Source organism: Garra rufa, chromosome 11 (genome assembly GCF_049309525.1).
Source record: "Garra rufa chromosome 11, GarRuf1.0, whole genome shotgun sequence".
NCBI lineage: Eukaryota > Metazoa > Chordata > Actinopteri > Cypriniformes > Cyprinidae > Garra > Garra rufa.
The window spans coordinates 14138945-14162148 of NC_133371.1; the positions used below are offsets into that span (position 1 = coordinate 14138945).

General features: G+C 40.2%; 2 protein-coding genes across 2 annotated transcripts in view; both read left to right on the forward strand.

The window, feature by feature from the left end:
• reln (reelin) overlaps positions 1 to 9352 on the forward strand; it is a 99425-nt gene extending 90073 nt beyond the window's left edge. Inside the window, exons 61-65 of the mRNA XM_073850128.1 lie at positions 83 to 302; positions 416 to 613; positions 3412 to 3510; positions 7672 to 7733; positions 8154 to 9352. Of these exons, the coding sequence (XP_073706229.1) occupies positions 83 to 302; positions 416 to 613; positions 3412 to 3510; positions 7672 to 7733; positions 8154 to 8176 (602 nt within the window). The 3' untranslated portion in view covers positions 8177 to 9352. The remainder of the gene's footprint in view (positions 1 to 82; positions 303 to 415; positions 614 to 3411; positions 3511 to 7671; positions 7734 to 8153) is intronic.
• Positions 9353 to 12278: 2926 nt separating this feature from the next.
• LOC141346012 (fibulin-7) lies at positions 12279 to 21752 on the forward strand. Its single transcript, XM_073850934.1, has 8 exons — positions 12279 to 12460; positions 14018 to 14177; positions 15664 to 15834; positions 16756 to 16881; positions 19762 to 19944; positions 20100 to 20237; positions 20320 to 20455; positions 20523 to 21752. Exons 1-8 carry the CDS (start codon positions 12365 to 12367, stop codon positions 20881 to 20883), a joined length of 1371 nt encoding a protein of 456 aa, XP_073707035.1. The 5' UTR covers positions 12279 to 12364; the 3' UTR covers positions 20884 to 21752.
• Positions 21753 to 23204: the final 1452 nt, after the last annotated feature.

A 23204-nucleotide genomic window follows, 5' to 3' on the forward strand; every position in this document is an offset into this window, starting at 1 on the left:
GGGCATAATTTTCTGTAAATCTGTGATTCCATGAAGTTTATAGTACAGCAGAACAAACAGAAACAGGTTTTGTCTTTCTTAGGTGATGACTGCTCTTTATCTAGCAGTGAACTGCCCAGCTCTATAAAGGATAACTTTGAGTCTGGTTCGGTGTCTCAGGAGAGCTGGAGTTTGATTCAGGGTGGTGGGGTGGGCAGCGGATGTGGTCAGCTGTCTCCTCACGCTCATGGAGACTCGCTATATTTTAATGGCTGCAAGATGAGACAAGCCATCACTAGACCTCTGGATCTGACCCGTGCTAGGTATAACAAGAAAATTTTTCAAGATTTCCATTTGTTTTCTTGCTCATTAGTCATTTATACAATCAGTCACCATCCTCTCAACATCTCCCATCTCTCTCTTCTCTCATCTCTAGTAAAATCATGTTCGTGCTGCAGATAGGCAGTATGTCACAAACAGACAGCTGTAATACTGCACTGGATCAGGCGGATACAGTGGACCGGGCCGTGCTTCTCCAGTACAGCGTCAATAACGGAGTTACTTGGCATGTCATTGCTCAACACCAGCCAAAAGATTTCATCAAAGCCCAGAGGGTGTCCTACAACATCCCACTGTGAGTCTGCAAATGTGCATTACATGAATTCCATGAATGTTACAAATAACACACTCCCTAAACTCAGAACACCTCCCAAACTTGTAGTAATTCACTTTCGGTATAAGATAACTCTTTTTCTGAACACATTTTATACCTTCTTCAAAAGGAGGGATTTCCACTTTAGCATTTGAATGGATATGAAGAGAATGTGGTCCATTTTGTTTCTGTTGGGTGTAGAAGTATGCAAGTGAAGATCTGTCATATCACTATACCCTTCACTCCAGCTTGCTGACAGTGTTAAGTCTTTTTTGTCATCAACTGTGCAATGTCCGTGCACAGCCAGATTTTTATGTCCATGCAGAAAACAGCACATTGTATGAGTATCGTATCGAGTTGAACACTCAAAAACTAAAGTTCCACTAGATAGTGTGCATGCACTGGATGCATCCATCCACATTAACGATCAATAGAGTATAACTTAGAAGGTTTTGCACACTCATTTGATGCTAGAACATGTAAAATGAAGTGTATTTGGGCCTTCTCTCCTATGTCTGCTACATGGCCAGGTACAGTGAGGAAAAAGTTATTTAATCCCCTGCTGATTGTGTATGTTTGCCCACTGACAAAGAAATTATCATTCTATAATTTTAATGGTAGGTATATTTGAACAGTGAGAGACAGAATAACAACAAAAAAGCATTTCAAAAAAGTTATGAATTGATTTGCATTTTAATGAGTGACATAAGTATTTGACTCCTTCACAAAACATGACTTAGTACTTGGTGCCAAAACTCTTGTTGTCAGTCACAAATCATTACAGTTTCAAGGCTGATGTTTGGCAACTCAAACCTTCAGGTCCCTCCACAGATTTTCTATGGGATTAAGGTCTGGAGACTGGCTAGGCCACTTCAGGACTTTAATGTGCTTCTTCTTGAGCCACTCCTTCGTTGCCTTGGCCCTGTGTTTTGAGTCATTGTCATGCTGGAATACCCATCCACGAGACATTTTCAATGCTCTGGCTGAGGGAAGGGGGTTCTCACCCAATATTTATTGGTACATGGCCCCATCCATCGCCCCTTTGATACGGTGCAGTTGTCCGGTCCCCTTAGCAGAAAAACACCCACAAAGCATAATGTTTCCATGCTTGACGGTGAGGATGGTGTTCTTGGGGTCATTGGCAGCATTCTTCCTCCTTCAAACACGGCGAGTTGAGTTGATGTCAAAGAGCTCGATGTTGGTCTCATCTGACCAAAGCACTTTCACCCAGTTTTCTTATGAATCATTCAGATGTTCATTGACAAACTTCAGACGGGTCTGTACATGTGCTTTCTTGAGTTCACTTTCCAGCAATATCGTATACTATTTGAACTGAACTGGATGATGATATCACTGAATTCATTGATGAACTGCCTTTAACTGAAAATGGATTATTTACAATAATGCGTTACTACACACTATTGTGCTGTTTAAATACTGTGCAGTTGCTTTGACACAATCTGTATTGTTAAAAGCGCTATATAAATAAAGGTGACTTGACTTGACTTGACTTGACTTGAGCCATGGGACCTTAAGGGCACTGCAGGATTTCAGACTTCTATGGCGTAGTGTGTTACCAATTGTTTTCTTGGTGAACATGAGCTGCCTTGAGATCATTGACAAGATGTAGTGTAGTTCTGGGCTGATTCCTCACCGTTCTCATGATCATTGAAACTCCACAAGGTGAGACCTTGGATGGAGCCCCAGACTAAGGGAGATTGACAGTGTTTTTTTTTTTTTTCTCCATTTGTGAATAATCGCACCAATTGTTATCACCTTCTCACCAAGCTGCTTGGCGATGGTCTTGTAGCCTATTCCAGCCTTGTGTAGGTCTACAATCTTGTCCCTGACATCAATAGACAGTGCTTTGGTCTTGACCATGATGGAGAGTTTGGAATCTGATTGATTGATTGCTTCTCCCTTTAAGAGAGTGCTCATAATCTCAGCTTGTTACCTATATAAAAGACACCTAGGAGCCAAAAATTTTGCTGATTGATAGAGGATCAAATACTTATTTTACTTATTAAAATGCAAATCAATTTATATCTTTTTTGAAATGCATTTTTCTGAATTTTGTTGTTGTTGTTGTTGTTGTTGTTGTTGTTGTTGTTGTTGTTAAACCTACCATTAAAATTATAGACTGATCATTTCATTGTCAGTGGGCAAACATCAGTAGGGGATAATTTTTTTTTTCCTAACTGTAAATAAGCATGCAGACTGGCCTGTAGGTGTCTGAGTGAGAAAAGAACTCAAGTAATATGAAAGATTAATTCCACTGAATTTGTGCCAAAGCAATGATAAATGATTCACATTTTAGCCACATAGATTCTGTTATGCACACTGTGTGAAGAGTGACCTAAGTTTTTAGAAATGTGTCCCAGAGACTGTAAAAACGGTAATTGTAATTGTAAGAAAGAGGAAAGTCGGTCTAGTTGTGAGGTACTTCATTCATGAATTTTGTTCCTGCCACCAATGACCTGCTAGATATACTGATACTCAGAATATACTGTAAGAGAAACTGTTTTGTCTCTCAATCTGGTTAGAGCATGAACCAGAGCTTCATCACATGCAGTGGATCCTTCCAATAATGTTTTTTTTCTGGACTAGTTTTGGGTCTCTGGGGATTGGTTTGTCCACTGGTTTTGGTTCTGGCTCATAACCCACACCTGTGTTCCTCTGGGGAAAAACAAGTCTCACTCATGTGCTTCATTTTATTGCTGATAACCATTGTCATTATACTTACATGCTATGAGTAGTTACATGCTCTTCTTCTGTTGTAGTGAGGCTCGTGTAAGAGGGGTACAGTTACGATGGTGGCAGCCACGCCATGAGGGCGCAGGGCATGATCAATGGGCACTGGACCATGTGGAAGTCATTCTGTGAGTACTCCTGCCTGCAGACATTAAACCTAAAAGTCTTTAACTATGACAATCATTTCTCCTTCACTCAGACATCAGTAAAATCTTTCAATGACTTAGATAACACAAGATGAGTCCTGTACAAAACGTGCTAAGATTTGCCAGTAAATTATCCTATTAGGTTTATAATGAAGTACACTCATTATTAATACCATAGTTTCTACATAGTGCTGCATTGCCGATAGGCCTTAAACACTCCCTGTTCCCATCCTACACACACACATATCTCAGTCCCCATCCCTCTCACTCAAATTCTGGTCCTCACACTGCGCTCTCTCTTTCTCTCTCTCATCACTGCCCTCCACATATTCACTGCACTCACCCGTCTGCCTTCACCATCCTCTGCTGCTCTGCAATAACCTCTCCCTTTCCTTACCTCCACCTAAATGTATGTTCATCTTTGGCCCCCGCTGTTTTCACTCCCAACATTAAACTCTGTTGGCACTGCATTCCCTTTGTTGCTCTGTTGCTCTGGTCCTGCTGGCGCAGGTCAGGGTTCTGCCACCCCCAGACCTTTGTGCAAGCTAGCAACAGCCCTGTCCTGCATCTTATAACCTTTCCTCTCTTCTGTATTCTGCTCCCTATGGCATGGCTGTAGTGTCAGGTAAGTGCTTTGCTGTTCCCAGAATGCACCAGTGTTCCCTGCCTTTGGTCTTCCCTCATTGAACCTTTCTTGTACATCACTATAGACCACATCACCCCATACAGGTGGAAAAAATAAAGAAAACAGCACATGAAAAAGTTTACTAAAGTTCATTATAATTTAGGTAAATCAATTAATATTGCAAATGCATCACAATACATTAATTGACTGTTAGCATTACATTGTCATCTTGAAGAATATTTGACAGCTTTTAAAAATGTATGACCACATTTCAAAGAAGCACTGAAACTAACGGCACAAGTTAAAACAGTATGCCAATATACAGTACTTTGCAAAAGTCAACATTTTTATTTTAAGATTATACGTTTTGCTTTAGTGTGCCAGTCGGAAATATTTCCAAACATTAATTTTCCAAATGTTGTTTTTGCACGGTATTGTGTGTATGTAAAACTGTGTTGTTTCCATTGTTGTTTTCCTCTGTATCTAACCCATCTAATTAAAACACTCTTTCCTTTAGACAGTTGAATGTTAATGTCACCCAAGACAGATCTAACATTTCATTTAATTTTTGGTTTTATACAGTGATTAATCGTGTGCTTGAAAATATTATGGGCAGAGACAAATCAGTCATCCAGGTCACTGGAGAATGTGACAGTAATAACTCATAAATATATACCCATCCCATATACAGCTGGAGTGTCAGAAACAAATATACTGTACTCTTTACACACAACAATGTATGCCAAAGGGTGTACTCAAGTCAAAAGCAAAATAGTGTAGCAGTGAAATGAAAGACTCAACATACACTCACTGGTCACTTTATTAGGTGTACATTTCTAATTCTGGGTCAGACACTCTTTACCCCCAGAATAGTCATGGATTCTCATGACATGGATTCAGCTTGATCTTGGAAACTGTAGATTCTGTAGATTCTTGTCTATGTGGACATGATAGCATGGACATGCAGTTGCTGCAGATCAGCTACATACAGTTAATCCAGAAAGTATTCACAGCACTTTACTTTTTCCACATTTTGTTATGTTACAGCCTTATTCCAAAACTGATTAAATTCATTATTTTCCTCAAAATTCTACAAACAGTACCCCATAATGACAACATGAAAAAAGTTTGTTTGAAATCGTTTGTTTGTACAGTAAGTATTCACAGCCTTTGCTCAATACTTTTTTGAAGCACCTTTGAAAGGAAAGGACGTGACGTGTGGCCAAGTATGGTGACCCATACCCAGAATTTGTGCTCTGCATTTAACCCATCCAAGTGTACACACAGCAGTGGGTAGCCACATTGCTATTGCTGTGGCACCCAGGAAGCAGTTGGTGGTTCAGTGCCTTGCTCAAAGGACTCACCTCAGTCGTGGTATTGAGGGTGGAGAGAGCGCTGTATATTCACTCCCCCCACCTACAATTCCTGCCGTTACAAGTCCGACTTTCTAAACATTAGGCCACAGCTGCCCCAATTACGCAACAATTACAGCCTCAAGTCTTTTTGAGTATGATGCTACAAGCTTGGCACACCTACTTTTGGGCAGTTTCTTCCATTCTTCTTTGCAGTACCTCTCAAGCTCCATCTGGTTGAATGGGAAGCGTCTATGCACAGCCATTTTCAGATCTCTCCAGAGAAGTTTAATTGGGTTTGAGTCTGGGCTCTGGCTGGGCCATTTAAGGACATTCACAGAGTTGTCCTGTAGCCACTCCTTTATTATCTTGGCTGTGTGCTTAGGGTCGTTGTCCTGTTGAAAGATGAACCGTTGCCCCAGTCTAAGGTCCAGAGCGCTCTGGAGCAGGTTTATATCAAGGATGTCTCTGTACATTGCTGAATTCATCTTTCCCTCGATCCTGATTAGTCTCCCAGTTCCTGCTACTGAAAGGTGATGAGCGGTACCTGGTTTCCTCCAGACATGATGCTTGGCATTCAGGCCAAAAAGTTCAATCTTTGTTTCGTCAGACCAGATAATTTTGTTTCTCATGGTTGGAGAGTCCTTCAGGTGCATACTCCAGGTGGGCTGTCATGTGTCTTTTACTGAGGAGTGGCTTCCGTCTGGCCACTCTACCATACAGGCCTGATTGGTGCAGTGCTGCAGAGATAGTTGTTCTTCTCCACAGAGAAACATTGGAGCTCTTTCAAAGTGAGCATTGGGTTCTTGGTCACCACCCTAACTAAGGCCCTTATCTCCCGATCGCTCAGTTTGGCAGAGTGGCCCGCTCTAGGGAGAATCCTGCAGTTTCTTCTTCTTCTTTCAATTTCTTCTATTTACAGATTATGGAGGCCACTGTGCTCGTTGGGACCTTCAATGCTTCAAAAACTTTTTTGTACCCTTCCCCAGATCTGTGCCTCAATACCATCCTGTCTCTGAGGTCTTCAGACAATTCCTTGGACTTCATGGCTTGAGTTGTGCTCTAACATGCACTGTTAACTGTGGGACCTTACATAGACAGATGTGTGGCTTTCCAAATCGTGTCCAATCAACTATATTTATCACAGGTGGACTCCAGTCAAGTTCTAGAAACATCCCAAGGATGATCAGTGGAAACAGGATGCACCTGAGCTCAATTTTGAGTGTCATGCCAATAGCTGTGAATACTTATGTACATGTGATTTTTTTGTTTGTCATTATGGGGTATTGTTTGTAGAATTTGGGAAAAAATCATTTTAATAAATTTTGGAATAAAGCTGTATCAAAACAAAATGTTGAAAAACTGAAGCGCTGTGAATACTTTCCGGATGCACTATATTCATGATCCACTTCTGCTGATCTAGTACATGCTCTGTTGGAATGAGATGTAGGGACAGTGTGCACCACTGAAATACACTATAATTCCACTGTAATGGTTATAGCAATGTGTGGTTTAAAGGAGTCATGACTGGCTGATTAGATATTTGCATTAGCAAGCAGATGTCCCTAGAAAAAATGGCTACTGAGAGTGAACCATTCTGGGCACGACTCAAACATCTGAGGACAAAATAGTGACATTGATGTAGATATGTTGAACAGAGTGAACAGTTCCCACAATTCATGAGTCCTGTTGTGGAGGGGTGAAATGAATGAAAAGTGTATTGTGCCATCTTTATAAAGAAATGGCTTAATGAAGAAAATGGCTTACATATAAAACCTGCAGTGTAAAAAAATGTTTTGTATGCTAACCTAAAAAGTGCTGCTTAACAAAATGAACTGGGTTTTTAAAATATGTGATTAAATAAGTTGTTTTAAAGTGTATTATGATGTTGACAAAACCCTTAAATAATATTGAAATGCCCAATACATTTGATTTAAACATTACATGTATGTGCATGCTTAGTAAAGAGCCCCTGAAGAGTCAGTTCACCCGTCCCAGGTCCCTTAATTGTGATTATATTTGTCCATAAGCCATTGCTAACTTTGTGTGTCGTGGCTGTATCTCCACTAGTCCAAAGACTCACAGATAAGCACAGATCCCTTTCACCGGTCCTTCACCCTCATCACAGCACCATCTCCCACCCTCCTGTCCCTTCATGCTTTGCAGACGCCCCTTCCTGTCCTGGCTGCGTTCCTGGCTCATTGGTCCCAACCTGACGGACAGAAGAGGCAATGACAGGCTAAGCAATAGCGACTCTCAGATTTTTTTCCACATTTTTTTGACACTGTCTGTCTGTCCTCCTCACAAACCTCTCACTGTGTTTGGTCTCTTGATTCTGTTTCCATCTTTCAGTCTTTCCTCAAGCTCCAACCTCAAGCACTACTATAGATGTCTTCACTCAAAACCTAAACTGGATTGTTGTCTTTGTCATTCTATGAAACGATTAAGATGCAGTAGCTCTAAAAGACAATAAAATGAAATGATGACAGTGTTTGAGGTTATGAGTGAACGATCGATTTGATTCTGTAGTTTGTGGATTTAGTACTATGTGAATTCTTAAAGAAGCCTAGTTATGAATTAGAATAGCAATTGCACACGAGAACTCTTTACTCATATCGTTAAACCTCTGTTTGCTTTCTTCTTCACAGCACCCGTAAACAAAACTACATGATGAACTACTCCAGACAGACTGGTCTACACCACTACTACAACAGGAAGAGGCGGGCGTTGCGGCAACGAACCTAAATGCTTTGAAGGAAAAACTTGCCGGTCACACATTATTCTGTTGGCTACAATCCGCTTTCCCTGATGAGAAAACACCATGTCAGGTCACTTATGTCAGCATATGGCCATACTATCTCATCTGAACAATACATTGGACCATCTAGACCCATTTCTTGCCAATCATTGCCTTCCCAGAGCAGTGTGATGGGAAAGACAAGCACCTAAATGTGGCAATTTTTGTATACTATCTATGAACTATTAGGTTTCCTAATTCTGTTTATTATAATCTTGTTTGAATTCTCCTGATGTGAATGGCTACAAAGCTCTCCTGCTCTCACCTCACTTTCTACCACACTGTGAAGTTATTCTGATGGTTATGATGATCATTACTAGTGCTGATAAAGTTCTGAAGTAGAACCACAAAGGAGAACTGAAGAAGACTCATACTGAATCAGTTTCTTGGATGAAGATAATGACAATGTGTTTTGCTGTTGTGTGTCTGTGGGTTCGTTTTGTGATGCTTTGATTGTGGTGTTCCAATCATTTGTTAGTTTTATACTAACTTGTATCTTTTGGGCTTTGATCATTTTTCCTTTGTGAAACAAGGCAAGTGGAGAAGTTAGCCTTGGAGAGGGAAAAAAAGAATCAAGAAGAGAATGAAAAGAAAGAATACATTTAAAAAGAGAGACTAACAATGTTTTGTTGTTGTTGATAAATCACTTTTTTATATATCTTGGTTCCTTAAAAATATTTATGGTAAATGGTTGTCCACTAAACCTATTTAAAATACACTGTGGGTGAAATCTGTGTTGTTTTTTTTCTGTTTCTTTCTTTCATTTCAGTTTTTCTTTTTCTTTTTTTTAGGTTTAAGTTATTAGGTCAGGTTCTTGGTTGCGATCGACACCCTTCCCTTGTCATTCAGAGTCATCCAGTTGTGCTGTTAGACGTTTCCTCATTTCCACTCTTTCTTTGATTACCTGTCAGTGTTGTTTATGATGTTACCTTCTCCCCTTCTTGGTGTAGCGCTCCAATATAGCAAGTTCTTGTATATATATATTGTATATAAATATATATATGCAGGGATCCATCAGCCTTATAAAAGGGAAATAAAAAAACTCTCAAAACCTCAAACTAAAGCGTGTTGATTTATTAAGGTATTAGACCGCATTTACACTGCAGGTCTTGATGGCCAAAACCAACTCAATCACATTTTTTCCATGATTCTTCCTTCCATCGAAATCATATTCTGGGGGAAAGAGGGAGGATTTAACAATGTAGAAGTAGACTTGGCAACACTTCCCAGGAAAGCGTCCATCTGAGTTGACGTCATTCTCCCCAATCGTTTTTCAATGCCTGACAACTTGCGTTAACGGGAATATCCGACCTTTGGCACAGACAAATGCACATATTCCAATTTATATCAGATTGATTTCCACATGTGAATGAGGCCTAAATCCAATCTCAGAATAGCAGAATCCATGTGCTTTTTTTTTGCTTATACATTTGTGAGACGTATCTGATCTACCACCTGGGAGGAAAAAATCGGAATGGGATTACTTGAACCATGTAATGTAAATGTGGCCTTAGTCGGGTTGTTCATGCAAAAGGCCTTTATTTTTTACATACTGTTTACAGCTTTGGAGCAACAGAGTAAACAGGTAGAAATTATGCACCATGTGACCTCGCAAGCAGGTTGGCCGAGCATGGAAGGCCCCGATGACATTTGAATACACAACCTTCTGATCTGAAGCTTCCACTACTGTTGATCCACAAGGTCCTATGCAACTACACCATTGCTGAGCTAATTCTAGAATTAGAAATTCCTATATGGCCTAGTGGTAAGGACCATGGGACCAGACTGGACGACTGGTATAGGATAGGAAACCTATGCAGGAGTGCATTTCCTAAAAGCAAATATGGTTGATATAAAATATAATGTTAGCAACAGAACTTTAACTCATTAAATGACAAAATCACATTACCTGACCTAGAGTTAAACCCAGGCCATGACAGTGAGTTTTTAGCCACTAGGGCACATGGGAAGGCCTTGTGTTGACTAGTCCTTTACAAAAACTGAATTTCCCTCGAAGGTGGTGAATACAAACAGTCCCCTCAACTCCAAGGCAGCTGTTGATGATGACTTGATTTTTTCACTTTGATTTTTTTTTCATCCTTCTGATCTGGCTCTATGAAGTGTGATGTTGGTGAGCCAGATATAAATACAAAGTCCCTTATGTTCTAGCGCTAAGTATTGGCGGGTTTCACACAGGTCGCTCATATCCCACCCTTGTACAGCAAAACATCTGCTTTTTACATTGCACTTAATTTGGAACATGTTGGGAACCACTGCTGCTGTCATAGGATGTTTCATGATCTTTTAATGTCTACCTACTGTAATAAGAAATTAATCCATAAAAAATCTAATTACTAATATTAAAATAATGTTTTTTTGCACTTTCCATCTACAGTCAAACCCAAATTTATTCAGACATCTTCAACATTTCTCACATCACAGTTTATTCGCTATAGTTGGTAAAAGATGGTGATAAAATATGTTAAACTGTGTCAGAACAAATTTATTTTGATAATGGCAGATAACTTTAATAGAAAGGTATGTAAAAAAACATGGTCAGGTCAAAGTGTCAAATCAAAATTTCGGTCCCAAATTTTACTGCTAGTCCACTGTATGAAGAATTTTGGGGTATAATATGTCACAGTTTACTTTATTTTGCTAAACTCACATAAATGCACTATAGTGTCCTGCACCCACTAGTAAAAAATAAATAAATAAAAATTATATCTGGTGTCTGAATAATTTTTGGTTTGACAGTATTTTAAAATATACTTTTACATTTTAATTTACTGTTACTGTATGTTACTTTCCCCACGCTGATAAAAATGATTTTGTGGTGAAGTAAATAATACAGAAATGGTAATTTAATGTAATTTCTACATTAATTTAGTTCAGGCAAGAATAATAAAAAAAAAAAGAGTAAATTCAATATTAGTACTCAATTTAAGCTTGTAGAATTTAACAGTTGAACTCATATGTATATTTTACTTGGAATTGTTTGTTATTTTTAGAATAAATTTATTTTTAGATTGTTTAAGTAAATATCAAAGTCATGATCCCGTTGTTCCCATCATGCACTTGTGCATGAATAATAATTAAGGTTAAGTTTTTTTGTTGTTTTCAAGATGGATTTACACTGTTTTTGTGGTTGCTTTTGTTGTTAGGTTAAGTATCTCGCTGTTTTGTAACATCTAGAGATTATTTTCTACTCAAAATGACCCATTCTTACTCAAAAACTATTCACTGATTGTTACCGTCATTGTGTATATGCCAAGTATTGAGGTCTGTGTGTTCATTTGGTTAGTAACTACTTTGAGTCAACGTATAACTTTATAAACAATAATGAGCCGTCTACTTGCTTACGTACATGTTCGTAAGTAAATATGTTTTTTAGTGCTATGATGTTTGAGTGACGTTTACTAACCGTGGTTAAGTGAATTGTATTTGAGGACTGCAGGGTACACACAAAAAAAAAAAAAAGTAGAAATTACTCCTCAAACTCTAACTGTACATGTTAAATTTACTTATTTTCTTCGCTAATTTTACTTAATTTAGTTAAGTAGATTTTACTTATTTCCATACTTAAATAAATAAAAAAAAAAAAAAAATTAAGTAAATTTTATATGCACATTTTCATGATTATTTCTCTCCATCGTGGAATTCTGATTTAAGCCTTGTGTTTTGATTAAATGTTAAATGTTTATCTGTGTAATTAACTAATCTTATACATTTTTATTATTGGGCTATGATAAAAATAACATAAATAATAGCATATAATATCATAAATCATGCATAATAACACCAAAAACATGATTTAAGAACTAGTTTAGAATTTGGAGTTTATTCTGTCTGTTCAGTAAATACCCCCAACTAACCTGTGGTTTATGGAGGGGGGAAAAAAAGTTCCTGTGCTTGCTTTCATAAAATCCTCTTATAGCAGCAGCCTCATTCTGAGGGCGTTTTAATGCTGGGCAAGTAACGCATATGGAGCTTAACAGAAACAGATCCTTTTCTTGAGAGAATTTGAATTCACTACACAAAGGCTACACAATAATATAATCTATGTATTCACTCAATAACCCAATGAAGATGATGAATCAAAGATATGCTGTACTGATTTCAGTATTCATCTGTCAATTTTATACCATGCTGGCTCAGGTAAGTGATATTCATTGTGTTCCTTAAATTACAAAAACTACAGTAGAAGCTTTGTAATTGTTGCTTTGTTTTTGTCTAATGTAGTGGTTGTGCTCACTCTCTGATTATTATAATGCTGAAAAGGTGATGTTATCAAATATTCTCAAAGCTTCTGCAAAGGTATCTTTCATTCCAAATGCATCTGATTTTATCTAAGTTTGTAGAAAGCCCAACAGCAGAACTGGTCAAGTTTTTTTTTTTCTTGTTTGATAAAATATAGCAAAATGAGCCCCTATATTTTTATTTCTTGTCATTTAAATAGGGGCAATATAAATCTTAAAACAAAATTATGAAAGGTCTTTGCAGTCTGACAGACTGTAGGTTTACTGTCTGACTATTGCACTTATTTTAACCTGCAGTACTGCACTAGCCTACACAACCACTCTATTCAGAGGGATTGGAGGATAAACAACATGGAATGTTTTGATGTTCCTTAAAGAGAACACTGTTAAACTGAACATCAGCAGCTTCTGTTACTGCACCTCATAACTAATGTGTCTCCAACACTGCTGCTTTATCACTTAACCAACTGTTTTTACAGGAACTTCAAATATTTATCTTGCTTACATAAGTCTTGCGAGATGAAAACATGAAATGGAAAAAAGGAAAGCATAGTGCCCTTCCCCTCAGTTACAGCCAATAAGAAGAAAGGATTGTATTACAGTCGTTACAATTGATTGTCATGAATAATGGATCAAGAATTAAATGTTCACATAAGTTAAAAATGTTGATTATCAAAATGTATGAAAAAATGTATGCTGCAAACTCAATCCATAGAGGGTTTGACAGGATCTCAAAGAATTAAAGGACAGAGTAGATGACAATCTACAAGATTAAGAACTATTTCTGCAACATTTCTGTGCTCCAGTGAAAGTAAAGTTTTGCATACAGACTGGACACTGACATCATCTACATTAATAACCATAATCCTAAATAAGCTGTATACGATATTTCATGTTTAGATCATAAAAGTTTCAGGATAATGAGGTTCACTGACACCAATTGGGTCTTCTTTTGATGATGTTTCTCTGCTGCCATGATAACCTGAGGGCTGATTCTGAAACTGAGCAGTTTGGAAGTGATTTCAGACAATCTGTGCCTGGTGGGTCTTGTGGATTCTTAATAAAACAGATAATTCCCTGCTGAAAAAAAAACAGCTAATACCAGCCTAGGCTGGTTGGCTGGTCTTAGCTGGTTTAAGCTGGAAGTAGCTGGTTTAAGCTGGTCTTACAGCTTGGCCAGGCTGGTCAGGCTGGTTTTAGCTGGTGGTTTCCCAGCCTGACCAGCTAAGACCAGCCTGGCCAGGCTGGAAAAGTGGCCAAAACCCCTCTAAAACCAGCCTGCCTTCCAGCTATGACCAGCTAAAACCAGGCTGGTTGACCAGCTAAAACCAGCCAACCAGCCTAGGCTGGTTTTAGCTGTTTTTTTCACCAGGGTTGTGCGTCTGATCTGTCTAAAGCTGTACTGGATCTGAATGTTGCCATATGGATCTGATTGTCTTTCTTTGTGTTTTCTCAGGACTGTCCCAGTAAGCAAGACCTACAGAACTCAATCCAACAGGCTCACAAATTGCTTTCAGCGCAGGAAGCTTCGTACCTGCAGAGTCTTCGTACTTTGAGGAAGAAACTGAACCTACTGCATCATAGCGTTGCACGCCTGCCTGCTAAAGCAAAGAATTGTAAATATTACAGTGCTTCACTTTTTTCACATTTTGTTGTTACAGTCTTATTCCAAAATGGATTGAATTCATTAAGTTCAACAAACAAATCCCCATTATGATAACTTGACAGTTAGTTTGAAATCTTTACAAATTTATTAAAAATAAATGTACATATGTAATCACAGCCTTTGGCATGACACTCAAAATTGAGCTCAGGTGCATCCTGTTTCCACTGATCATCCTTGAGATGTTTCTACAACTTACCACCTGTGGTAAATTTAGTTGATTTGACATCGCACATCTGTCTATAAGGTCCCACAGTTAACAGTGCATGTCAGAGCACAAACCAAGCCATGAAGTCCAAGGAATTGTCTGTAGACCTCCGAGACAGGATTATATTGAGGCACAGATCTGGATAAGAGTACAGAAAAATTTCTGCAGCATTCAAGGTCCCAATGAGCACAGTGGCCTCCATCATTCATAAACGGAAGAAGTTTGGAACCCCCAGGACTCTTCCTAGAGCGGGCCGCCCAGCGGTGGAGAAGGGCCTTAGTCAGTGAGGTGACCACAAACCGGTGGTCACTCTGTGGAGAGAGGAGAACCTTCTAGAAGAACAACCATCTCGGCAGCACTCCACCAATCAGGCGTTGCCAAAGTTTGCCAAAGGCACCTGAAGGCCTCTCAGACCATGAGAAACAAAATTCTTTGGCTTGACAAAACAAAGATTGAACTCTTTGGCCAAAATCCCTACAGTGAATAATGGTGGTGGTAGCATAATGCTGTGGGGATGTTTTTCAGTGGCAGGAACTGGGAGACTAGTCAGTATCAAGGAAAAGATGAATGCAGCAATGTATAGAGACATCATTGATGAAAACCTGCTGCAGAGTGCTCTGAATCTGAGACTGGGGTGACGATTCATCTTTCAACAAAACTACGGGCTACGGGACAACTCTGTGAAAGTCCTTGAGTGGCCCAGCCAGAACCCAAAATTGAACCCGATTGAACATCTCTGGGGAGATCTGACAATGGCTGTGCATCAATGCTCCCCATCCAACCTGATGGATCTTAAAAGGTACTGCAAAGAAGAATAGGAGAAACTTCCCAAAATAGATGTGCCAAGCTTGTAGCATCATACTCAAAAAGATTCAAGGTTGTAATTGGTGCCAAAGGTGCTGCAACAAAGTATTGAGAAAAGGCTGTGAATACTTATGTACATGTGTTTTTTTTTTTTTTTCTTTTCTTTTCATTTTTTATGTTTAATAAATTTGCAAAGATTTTAAACAAACTTCTTTCACATTGTCATTATGGGGTATTGTTTGTAGAATTTTGAGAAAAATAATGAATTTAATGGAATATGGCTATAACACAACAAAATGTAGAAAAAGTGAAGCGCTGTAAATACTTTCCAGATGCACTGTAAATGATTAATATAATTATGAGTGCAACTCTTAACAATATTCTTCATTTAAACTCTCCACACTGTTTCCACATCCATATTCCACAGCCACTTGTCCTAACCTGGATGCTCCTGTCAATGGAAAAAAGCTGGGCAAGATTCTGTTTCCTGGCCATGAAGTTCATTTTCTGTGCGATGTGGGCTTTGAGCTGGAGGGTTCAGAGACACGGCAGTGTAAAGATTCCCTTAGCTGGAGCGGTCAGCAGCCTATCTGCAAAGGTGAGATCTGAAGCTCCTCAATCCGATATATGCCTGATCTATCCCTATCCATCTCAGTCTAGGTATAAGGTTAGGGAGTCATTCTATCAAACCTGAAATGTTTATGATGTAATGAATGGCTGGTGGAACCCAAGATTCTTCTCTATCATCAGAATAATCTCTCTGTGTCACACTAGAAACATTTTCCCCTTGACAACCTGTGTTTTTTAATAGATATATGTTGCCACTCTTTGACAGACACACAATATATTTTGCAACGGTGTAAAGTTCTCCAGAATGTTAATAGTAAGGTGCACAAGTGAGGTCCATCAATAAATAGTTTACAGAGTCTGGTGAAGAAGAGCTTGACTAGCACAAAGCTTGGACATGAAACTTACTGAATGCCTTTGAGATAAGCTTAACATAAGCCAACATCTGACCATGTGCCTGATCAAAATGATGCTGTTGTGTATTGAATACTGATGAATACATGAATACTCCTAAAACAGCTTTCACTTGATGTTGAATATGGACTTGCTCCCATTTAAACAATATCATTGAGGTCACTGGTTCACAAGTTGGCATTTCAATTGATCCTAAAAGCGTTCGGTTTTGCGCAGGCCAGTCTGAGTAAACAACATGAGTATGAACTTTGCTTTGTGCACATGAGTATTGCCAGCAGAAAAGCACCTTCCCCAAGCTGATACTGCAAAGCTGAAAGCACAGGATTGTCATTATATGGTGTAGCATGAAGACTTGTGCTCACAGAAATTTCATTCAGGTCAACAGACTTTTGTCCACATAGTGTATCAGTAAAACACGTGAAGTGAGAAATCACTCATCTCTGTGACAGCACTAGACCCAAGCAAAGCAGTCTGATCACCTCAGTTATAGTTTTGCTATTAGGCTCTGAATATTCACTAAATTGCTTTTCTTTCTCAGATATTGACGAGTGTCTTTCATCACCTTGTGCCAGTGGAGGAACGTGTACAGACGAGGTCAATGGATTTAGCTGTGTCTGTGCTAAGGGCTGGGCTGGACCGACCTGCCAGTCTCCAACACCAACATGTGGGTTTGAATTTGCTCAGAATCACATTTACAGACTTTTACAAAATGATGCTACCAGGGGCCTCATTTATAAAACTTTCTTACGCACTGATTTGATCTTAGAGTGTTCGTACGATCAAATCCACGTCAAAGTACAGATTTATAAAAACCGTCTTTGACGTGGAAAAGTACTTATCTCCACGTCAGATTCCAGCTTGGCGTACGACTGTTTCCTTGTGGTAATGCCTGGTATTGCAGATAGTTCAGCCTCACTATAATTTGATTTCTTGCGCTCCTTTTTACTTGCCATTGTCACAGAGTTTTTGCTTTAGGAATGAGCTCATTTTATATGTTAATTAATTAAGCAGGGGCGTTTCGACGGCGGAACATTCAGCTGCACACAATTCCACGATCATTTGTGATTTATAACCGAATGACTGGCGTGCGCATGGATTTCGTGTGTACGTTCGTTTCTCTGAATCGCTCTTACGATCAAATCAGAAAAGTTCTTAGATAAAATCAAGGATGGTTTCTACGCAAGTCTTTATAAATGAGGCCCCAGGACTATCAAAGTGTACAATTCTGCTCCACATGCTACCTTTCCTTAGCGAGCATATTTGCTTCTCGTGCAGCAAGCGGGGCAAACTTGGTGGAATCTCTCCACTCAATGTTTCAGAGAACTAGGGTTATAAACAGTAACCCATTGTTCTCTTTCATCATCTCATGTTTAAGATCCACCTATGCGAGAGATAGACCCCGGTTGCCCAGTACACTCACAGAAATGCCCTGTAATCCAGAGGATGGTCACCTGAAAAGGCAGTCTAAGGGCACAAAGCTACGAAGAACCCACACCTAAAACAGAATGAGCTACTGGGTCTGGGTAACATCAAGCCAGTAGTACCTGACAAATTTATGTGGTGAGGCCCAGCTTGCAGTGACACAAATGTCCTGCAAGGAAAGCCTTTAAAACATAGTGGAATGTGCCCTGAGGCCCCCTGGAGGCCGCACTCCCTTAGATTCATATGCCAAAGAGATGGCATCCTCAAGCCAATAAAAGAGAGGTTTTGCTTAGAAATCAGATTCCCCTGACCACTGATATGATATCAGATGGTGCCCTTCGCATCACTCCTCAATCACACGCCACTTGCAATCATAAAGGGAGCATGTAGAAGAGGCTCTAGCGTTCTGAATAGTAGCATGTGGGTTAGCCTCTCACGGGCCAGGTCAGAGGTACCCTGATCAGTTATCAGATCCCTCAAAGGGAGACCCTTCGCCTGAAAGGCCTTTAACGACCGAACATCAGGCCTATCGCTTATGTTTTGAGTCAGTGTATGTAGAATTAGAGGGTTTTAGAAGGGAGGGGTTTAGATAGAGTTGGTCTTCCCCAGGGCTTTGCAGATGGTGGGTTACCCTGCCGTGAAGGGGGTCTGCTGCGCGGCCTATCCTTACCCTTCTGGAAATGTCGTCCCGTAGCAGGGGTTTAGGTAAACGAGTAGGGGGCATCCCTTGTCAAGTTGTTCAAGTCATTCAACAGCTCTGCCTGGTATGCGGAGAGGAGAGGAGAGACAAGGCAAGTCCCCTGACTGACAAGGCAGAGGACATGTAGGCGGCCTGGTGAACTGAAGCAGAGAAACCATCAATATTGCCTGGCAATCGAAGGCTCGATAATGGGGGGATCACCTATGCCAAGCACTGCCATATCCTTGAGGTCTGTGAAACCTATTTTGTGGTTGAATGAATCACTCCAGTAATGCCTTGCGTGCTTAAAGTTGTTTCCTCGAGCCAGGAGGGGTTCCCAGCAGCTTCCCATCATAAATATCTCTTTCCTGGTCAGTGGCGCTGTGTGGAGATATTTTCACACACATCCAAGAGGATGGATTGGGATAAGGCCATGGGGCCAGGGCATTAGCCTGGGGAATGCCAGAGGTCAGGATGGCCTCCTCACTCTCTGAGACTCCGAGAAGACCAGTATCATTATCATTGCCGGAACCGGCTGGCAAATGGGAGGTTGCACACAAAGATATCCTCTTCAGTTAATGGCAGATTGGGCTGGTCAGACCACTCGAGAGATGTTGCAGTAGCCCCCAGTAGCACATCATCATCACCGTGTCCCCCATCCAAATTGGAAAGGCCGAGCTCAATGCACTGGGTTGCAGTAACTTTGAGACAGCACCACAGGAGCTTTTTGGGCAACGTAAGGCAATGACTGTGTGTCCAGGCAGACCACGCAGAAAGGGTGAAGACCCTTGGCAGTGATCAGCGTGCCACACATGGCTGGGCAGGCCTGTGATAAATTACCCCCAGGAGAAGTAGCCGATTACGAGAGCAACATACTGGCAAAAAAAAAAAAAAAAGAAAAAAACTGTGGTGGGTGGCCGTAGAAAGGAGAGCAGCTGAGTAATCGACAGGTAGACATGCAGCCTGAATAAAAGACTGTCACATCCCTTATCTGGCATTGGGCACACACTCCTGTCTGTCAAGTCAGACTTGGTGCAATTGGATGCTTCTGCAGAGGTGAGGTGCAGATGCCCTTCCTATAGATGGATCTCGAACACAAGATGATGAAAGAGAACCTGACAGTCATGTGAATGTGCTGACAGCACACAATATCTTGAGTTTATACTTGTCCTTGTATAAGAACGTGCATTTGTTGTAATGAAATCATTATCCAACATCAGTGTATTGTTTGGATATTCTCATTCAGTGCCTTTTTTAGCATTATTCTATTTGGCCTCAGAAATTAAAGCTGCACCTATTCACCGCAGTACATGACGTCACTTTTGACACATGCACTTCACGCTCACACAGACATGTCTGGTATAAACCAGGCTTCATGCTGAAATCTTACTGTTGTTCCTGTGCTGCACACATAAGTTTACTTGCTCTTGAATCTCTCTGCAGTTTTTGTCACTATTGCAAACACGTCTCCTGTCAGCACTGGAGCAACAGAGGCATCCTCATTCCCTCTGACACACACATCTGCGTTCACTCGTCCATCCAGATGCAGTCAGGTTCAGGGAACGACCCACTGCACCTGTGAACCTGGATTCACCATCTCCGGCCGTGACAACAGCGTCTGCACAGGTACGATCACTGCAAAAAAAAAAAAAAAAACTCAAGAAAGACACTTTTTAATAGCTATCAAAGATCCTTTTCTTTTCGATTGTGACCAAAATGCTCCTCTTCCTTTCAGTGATGTGTTTGTTTTAATGAACTCATTTCTGTATGTATTTTCCTAGACATTGATGAGTGTAAACTGTTCCACAATGGGCAGGCTGGCCGTCTGTGTTTGCATGCGTGTGTTAACACTGCTGGTGGATACAGATGTACCTGTCCTGCTGGTTACAACGTGACCCGTGACGGCCGGAACTGCAAAGGTAATTGATTAATAGCAAAACATGCACTTAGGAAACACTATGGTCTGGATTTCATTCTACACCCTTCTGCTTTTCCTCTCAGATATCGATGAGTGCAGCACCAGGCAGAACAACTGCACGCGCGAACAGCTCTGCATCAACACCTACGGAGGCTTTCAGTGTGTTAAAGTGGAGTGTCCACAGATACGTAACGCCACCTATGTCAAAACATCTCCAGTGTAAGTAAAAAAGATTCTTTCTTTAAAACAAAATGGAACATGTGAAAAACACATTTTCTCTGCACAGGCGCTGTGAGAGGAACCCGTGTCCTGTAGACAGTAGGACCTGCTCTCAGGCACCAAACTCTGTTTCCTTCCACTACATGTCCATGGTGTCCAACCTCTCTGCTCCACGGGTCATGTTCCGCGTGTCAGCCGTCAGAATGATAGGAGACACTCTGCGGTTTGCATTACTGGGTGGCCGCAGCAGGCGTCACTTTACCGTGCAACGCTCCGATCGTCAGACGGGTGAACTGCTGCTGACTAGTCCTGTACAGGGTCCCACCACGCTGGACGCAGAGGTGGAGATGAGTGAACTGGAGAGAAGAGAACTGCTGGGGCGTTACATCACCAAAGTTACCATTTTTGTCTCACAATATGAGTTTTAGAGTTAAGCTACTTACATTTAGAAGAAATCTGGCTACTTAGTTTGTGCAATCCTACACATATTTTGAAACACACAGACTGAAACAGAGTACATGAGTAGAGGAAAGCCAAGACATTGGCAGATCGCTATGCTGTTCAGACTACATGAGTTGGTGTCTGTCTTGAAGTCGATGTGGTATTCATGCTATGTGACATTACGTAAATGATCCGCAACAGGGGGTCACACACTACACGACCCCAACTCATTGACCCAATGACTCTAGTGTCCCTAAACCAGGAAAACCACGGGAATTTAAATCTGAGTGGTTTTTACAGCCATCGGCTGTGCATTATTATGGCATCTTCGAATATTTATTGATTATTATGGTGAATGACGTCAAGTTGACTGTTGCAAGATGGCAGACACGTTTACTTGCTTGGAGCAGTCGAATGAGGCATCTATACATATCTATGGTGTAAACTAGGCACAGTTTCGTAGTGTTTTGACCAATCAAACTGGAGGATCAGAAACAGCAACAATCACTGGTACAGTCATAACTGTTACATTGGTTAAAGCCAAATGTATGTAGTTGGACATATTTACCATAATGAGTTAGAATAATTAGTTGTCATAATGCATGCATTTTTTTGTCATTTTAATGTTAATCTGTTGTAGTCTGTATTTATTTTAAGCTTGGACATATGAATCTACATATTGATGTACTTTTTGTTTCTAATGTATGCATTAGAAATATATTTTTGTCATTTAAATCTTCATGTCTCCAGATCAACATAATTCATCTAAATTTAGAATGAGCCTCTGAAATATTTTGTGGTGTACTCAGATCCTCTGTTGAGATTTTTTACTGATGTTGCGTCTTATTAATGTCGGAACCAGTGAGGGTTTGTTAAAGGGTTACTCCACCCCAAAATGAAAATTTTGTCATTAAAGACTTACCCCCATGTCGTTCCAAACCCGTAAAATCTTTGTTTGTCTTCAGAACACAATTTAAGATATTTTGGATGAAAACTGGGAGGCTTGCCACTGTCCCGTTGACTGCCAGGTAAATACCACTGTCAAGACCCAAAAAAGTATGAAAGGCATTGTCAAAATAGTCCATCTGCCATCAGTGGTTCAATCTGAATTTTATGAAGCAACGAGAACACTTTTTGTACGCAAAGAAAATAAAAATAACGACTTTATTCAACAATTTGTCTCATTTGGTTGGGAATGGTTGAAAACTGCGTATACTGTTCTTTGTCAGCCGCACCACACGGATACGTCTTCTACGTACTTCACGCTTTGATTTAAACGAAAATAATGTATCCATGTGGTGCGGCTGACAGAGAACAGCGTACGCAGTATGCGTCCAGCGGATATTCTCCAAAATGGCGCTATGGTGATGCAGATGAGACGAATTGTTGAGTAAAGCTGTTATTTTTATTTTCTTTGCATACAAAAAGTATTCTCATCATTTCATAAAATTCAGATTGAACCACTGATGGCAGATGGACTAAAATAAATATAAATAAATAAATAAAAAAGATAGGAATGATTGAAGATAAATTAATACAGAAGGTTTTTTAAGAATACAAATAGAATAGAGAGGGCAAAAGTTAGAGGGTCAAATAAAGATGGAAGAGATGTGTTTTAGTTAATTCTTGAAGATGGCTAAGGACTCAGCTGCTCAGATTGAATTGGGTAGGTCATTCCACCAAGAGGGAACATTTAAGGTAAAAGTCTTTGAAAGTGATTTTGTGCCTCTTTGGGATGGCACAATAATGCACCATTTACTTGCAGAACGTAAGCTTCTAGAGGGCCCATAAATCTGAAGTAATGAATTTTGGTAAAGGGGTGCAGAGCCAGTGGTGGTTTTGTAAGCAAACATTAATGCCTTGAATTTTATGCGAGCAGCTAAAGACGGATAACGTATGCAGATAGAGAAAGGTGTGACGTGCATTCTTTTCGGCTCATTAAAAAACTAATCTTGCAGCTGCATTCTGAATTAATTGTAAAGGTTTGATAGAACTGGCTGTAAGACCTGCCAAAAGAGCATTGCAATAGTCCAGCCTGGACAGAATAAGAGCTTAAACAAGGAGTTATGAAGCATGTTCCGAAAGAAAGGGCCTGATCTTCCTGATGTTGAATAAAGCAAATCTGCAAGACTGGGCAGTTTTAGCAATGTGGTCTGAGAATTTCAGCTGATCATCAATTACAACTCGAAGGTTTCTGGCTGTTTTTTGAAGGAGTTATGGATGGTGAAATTGTGATGAAACGATGGGTTTGATGGAACCACAAGCAGTTCTGTCTTGGCCAGGTTGAGCTGAAGATGATGGTCCTTCA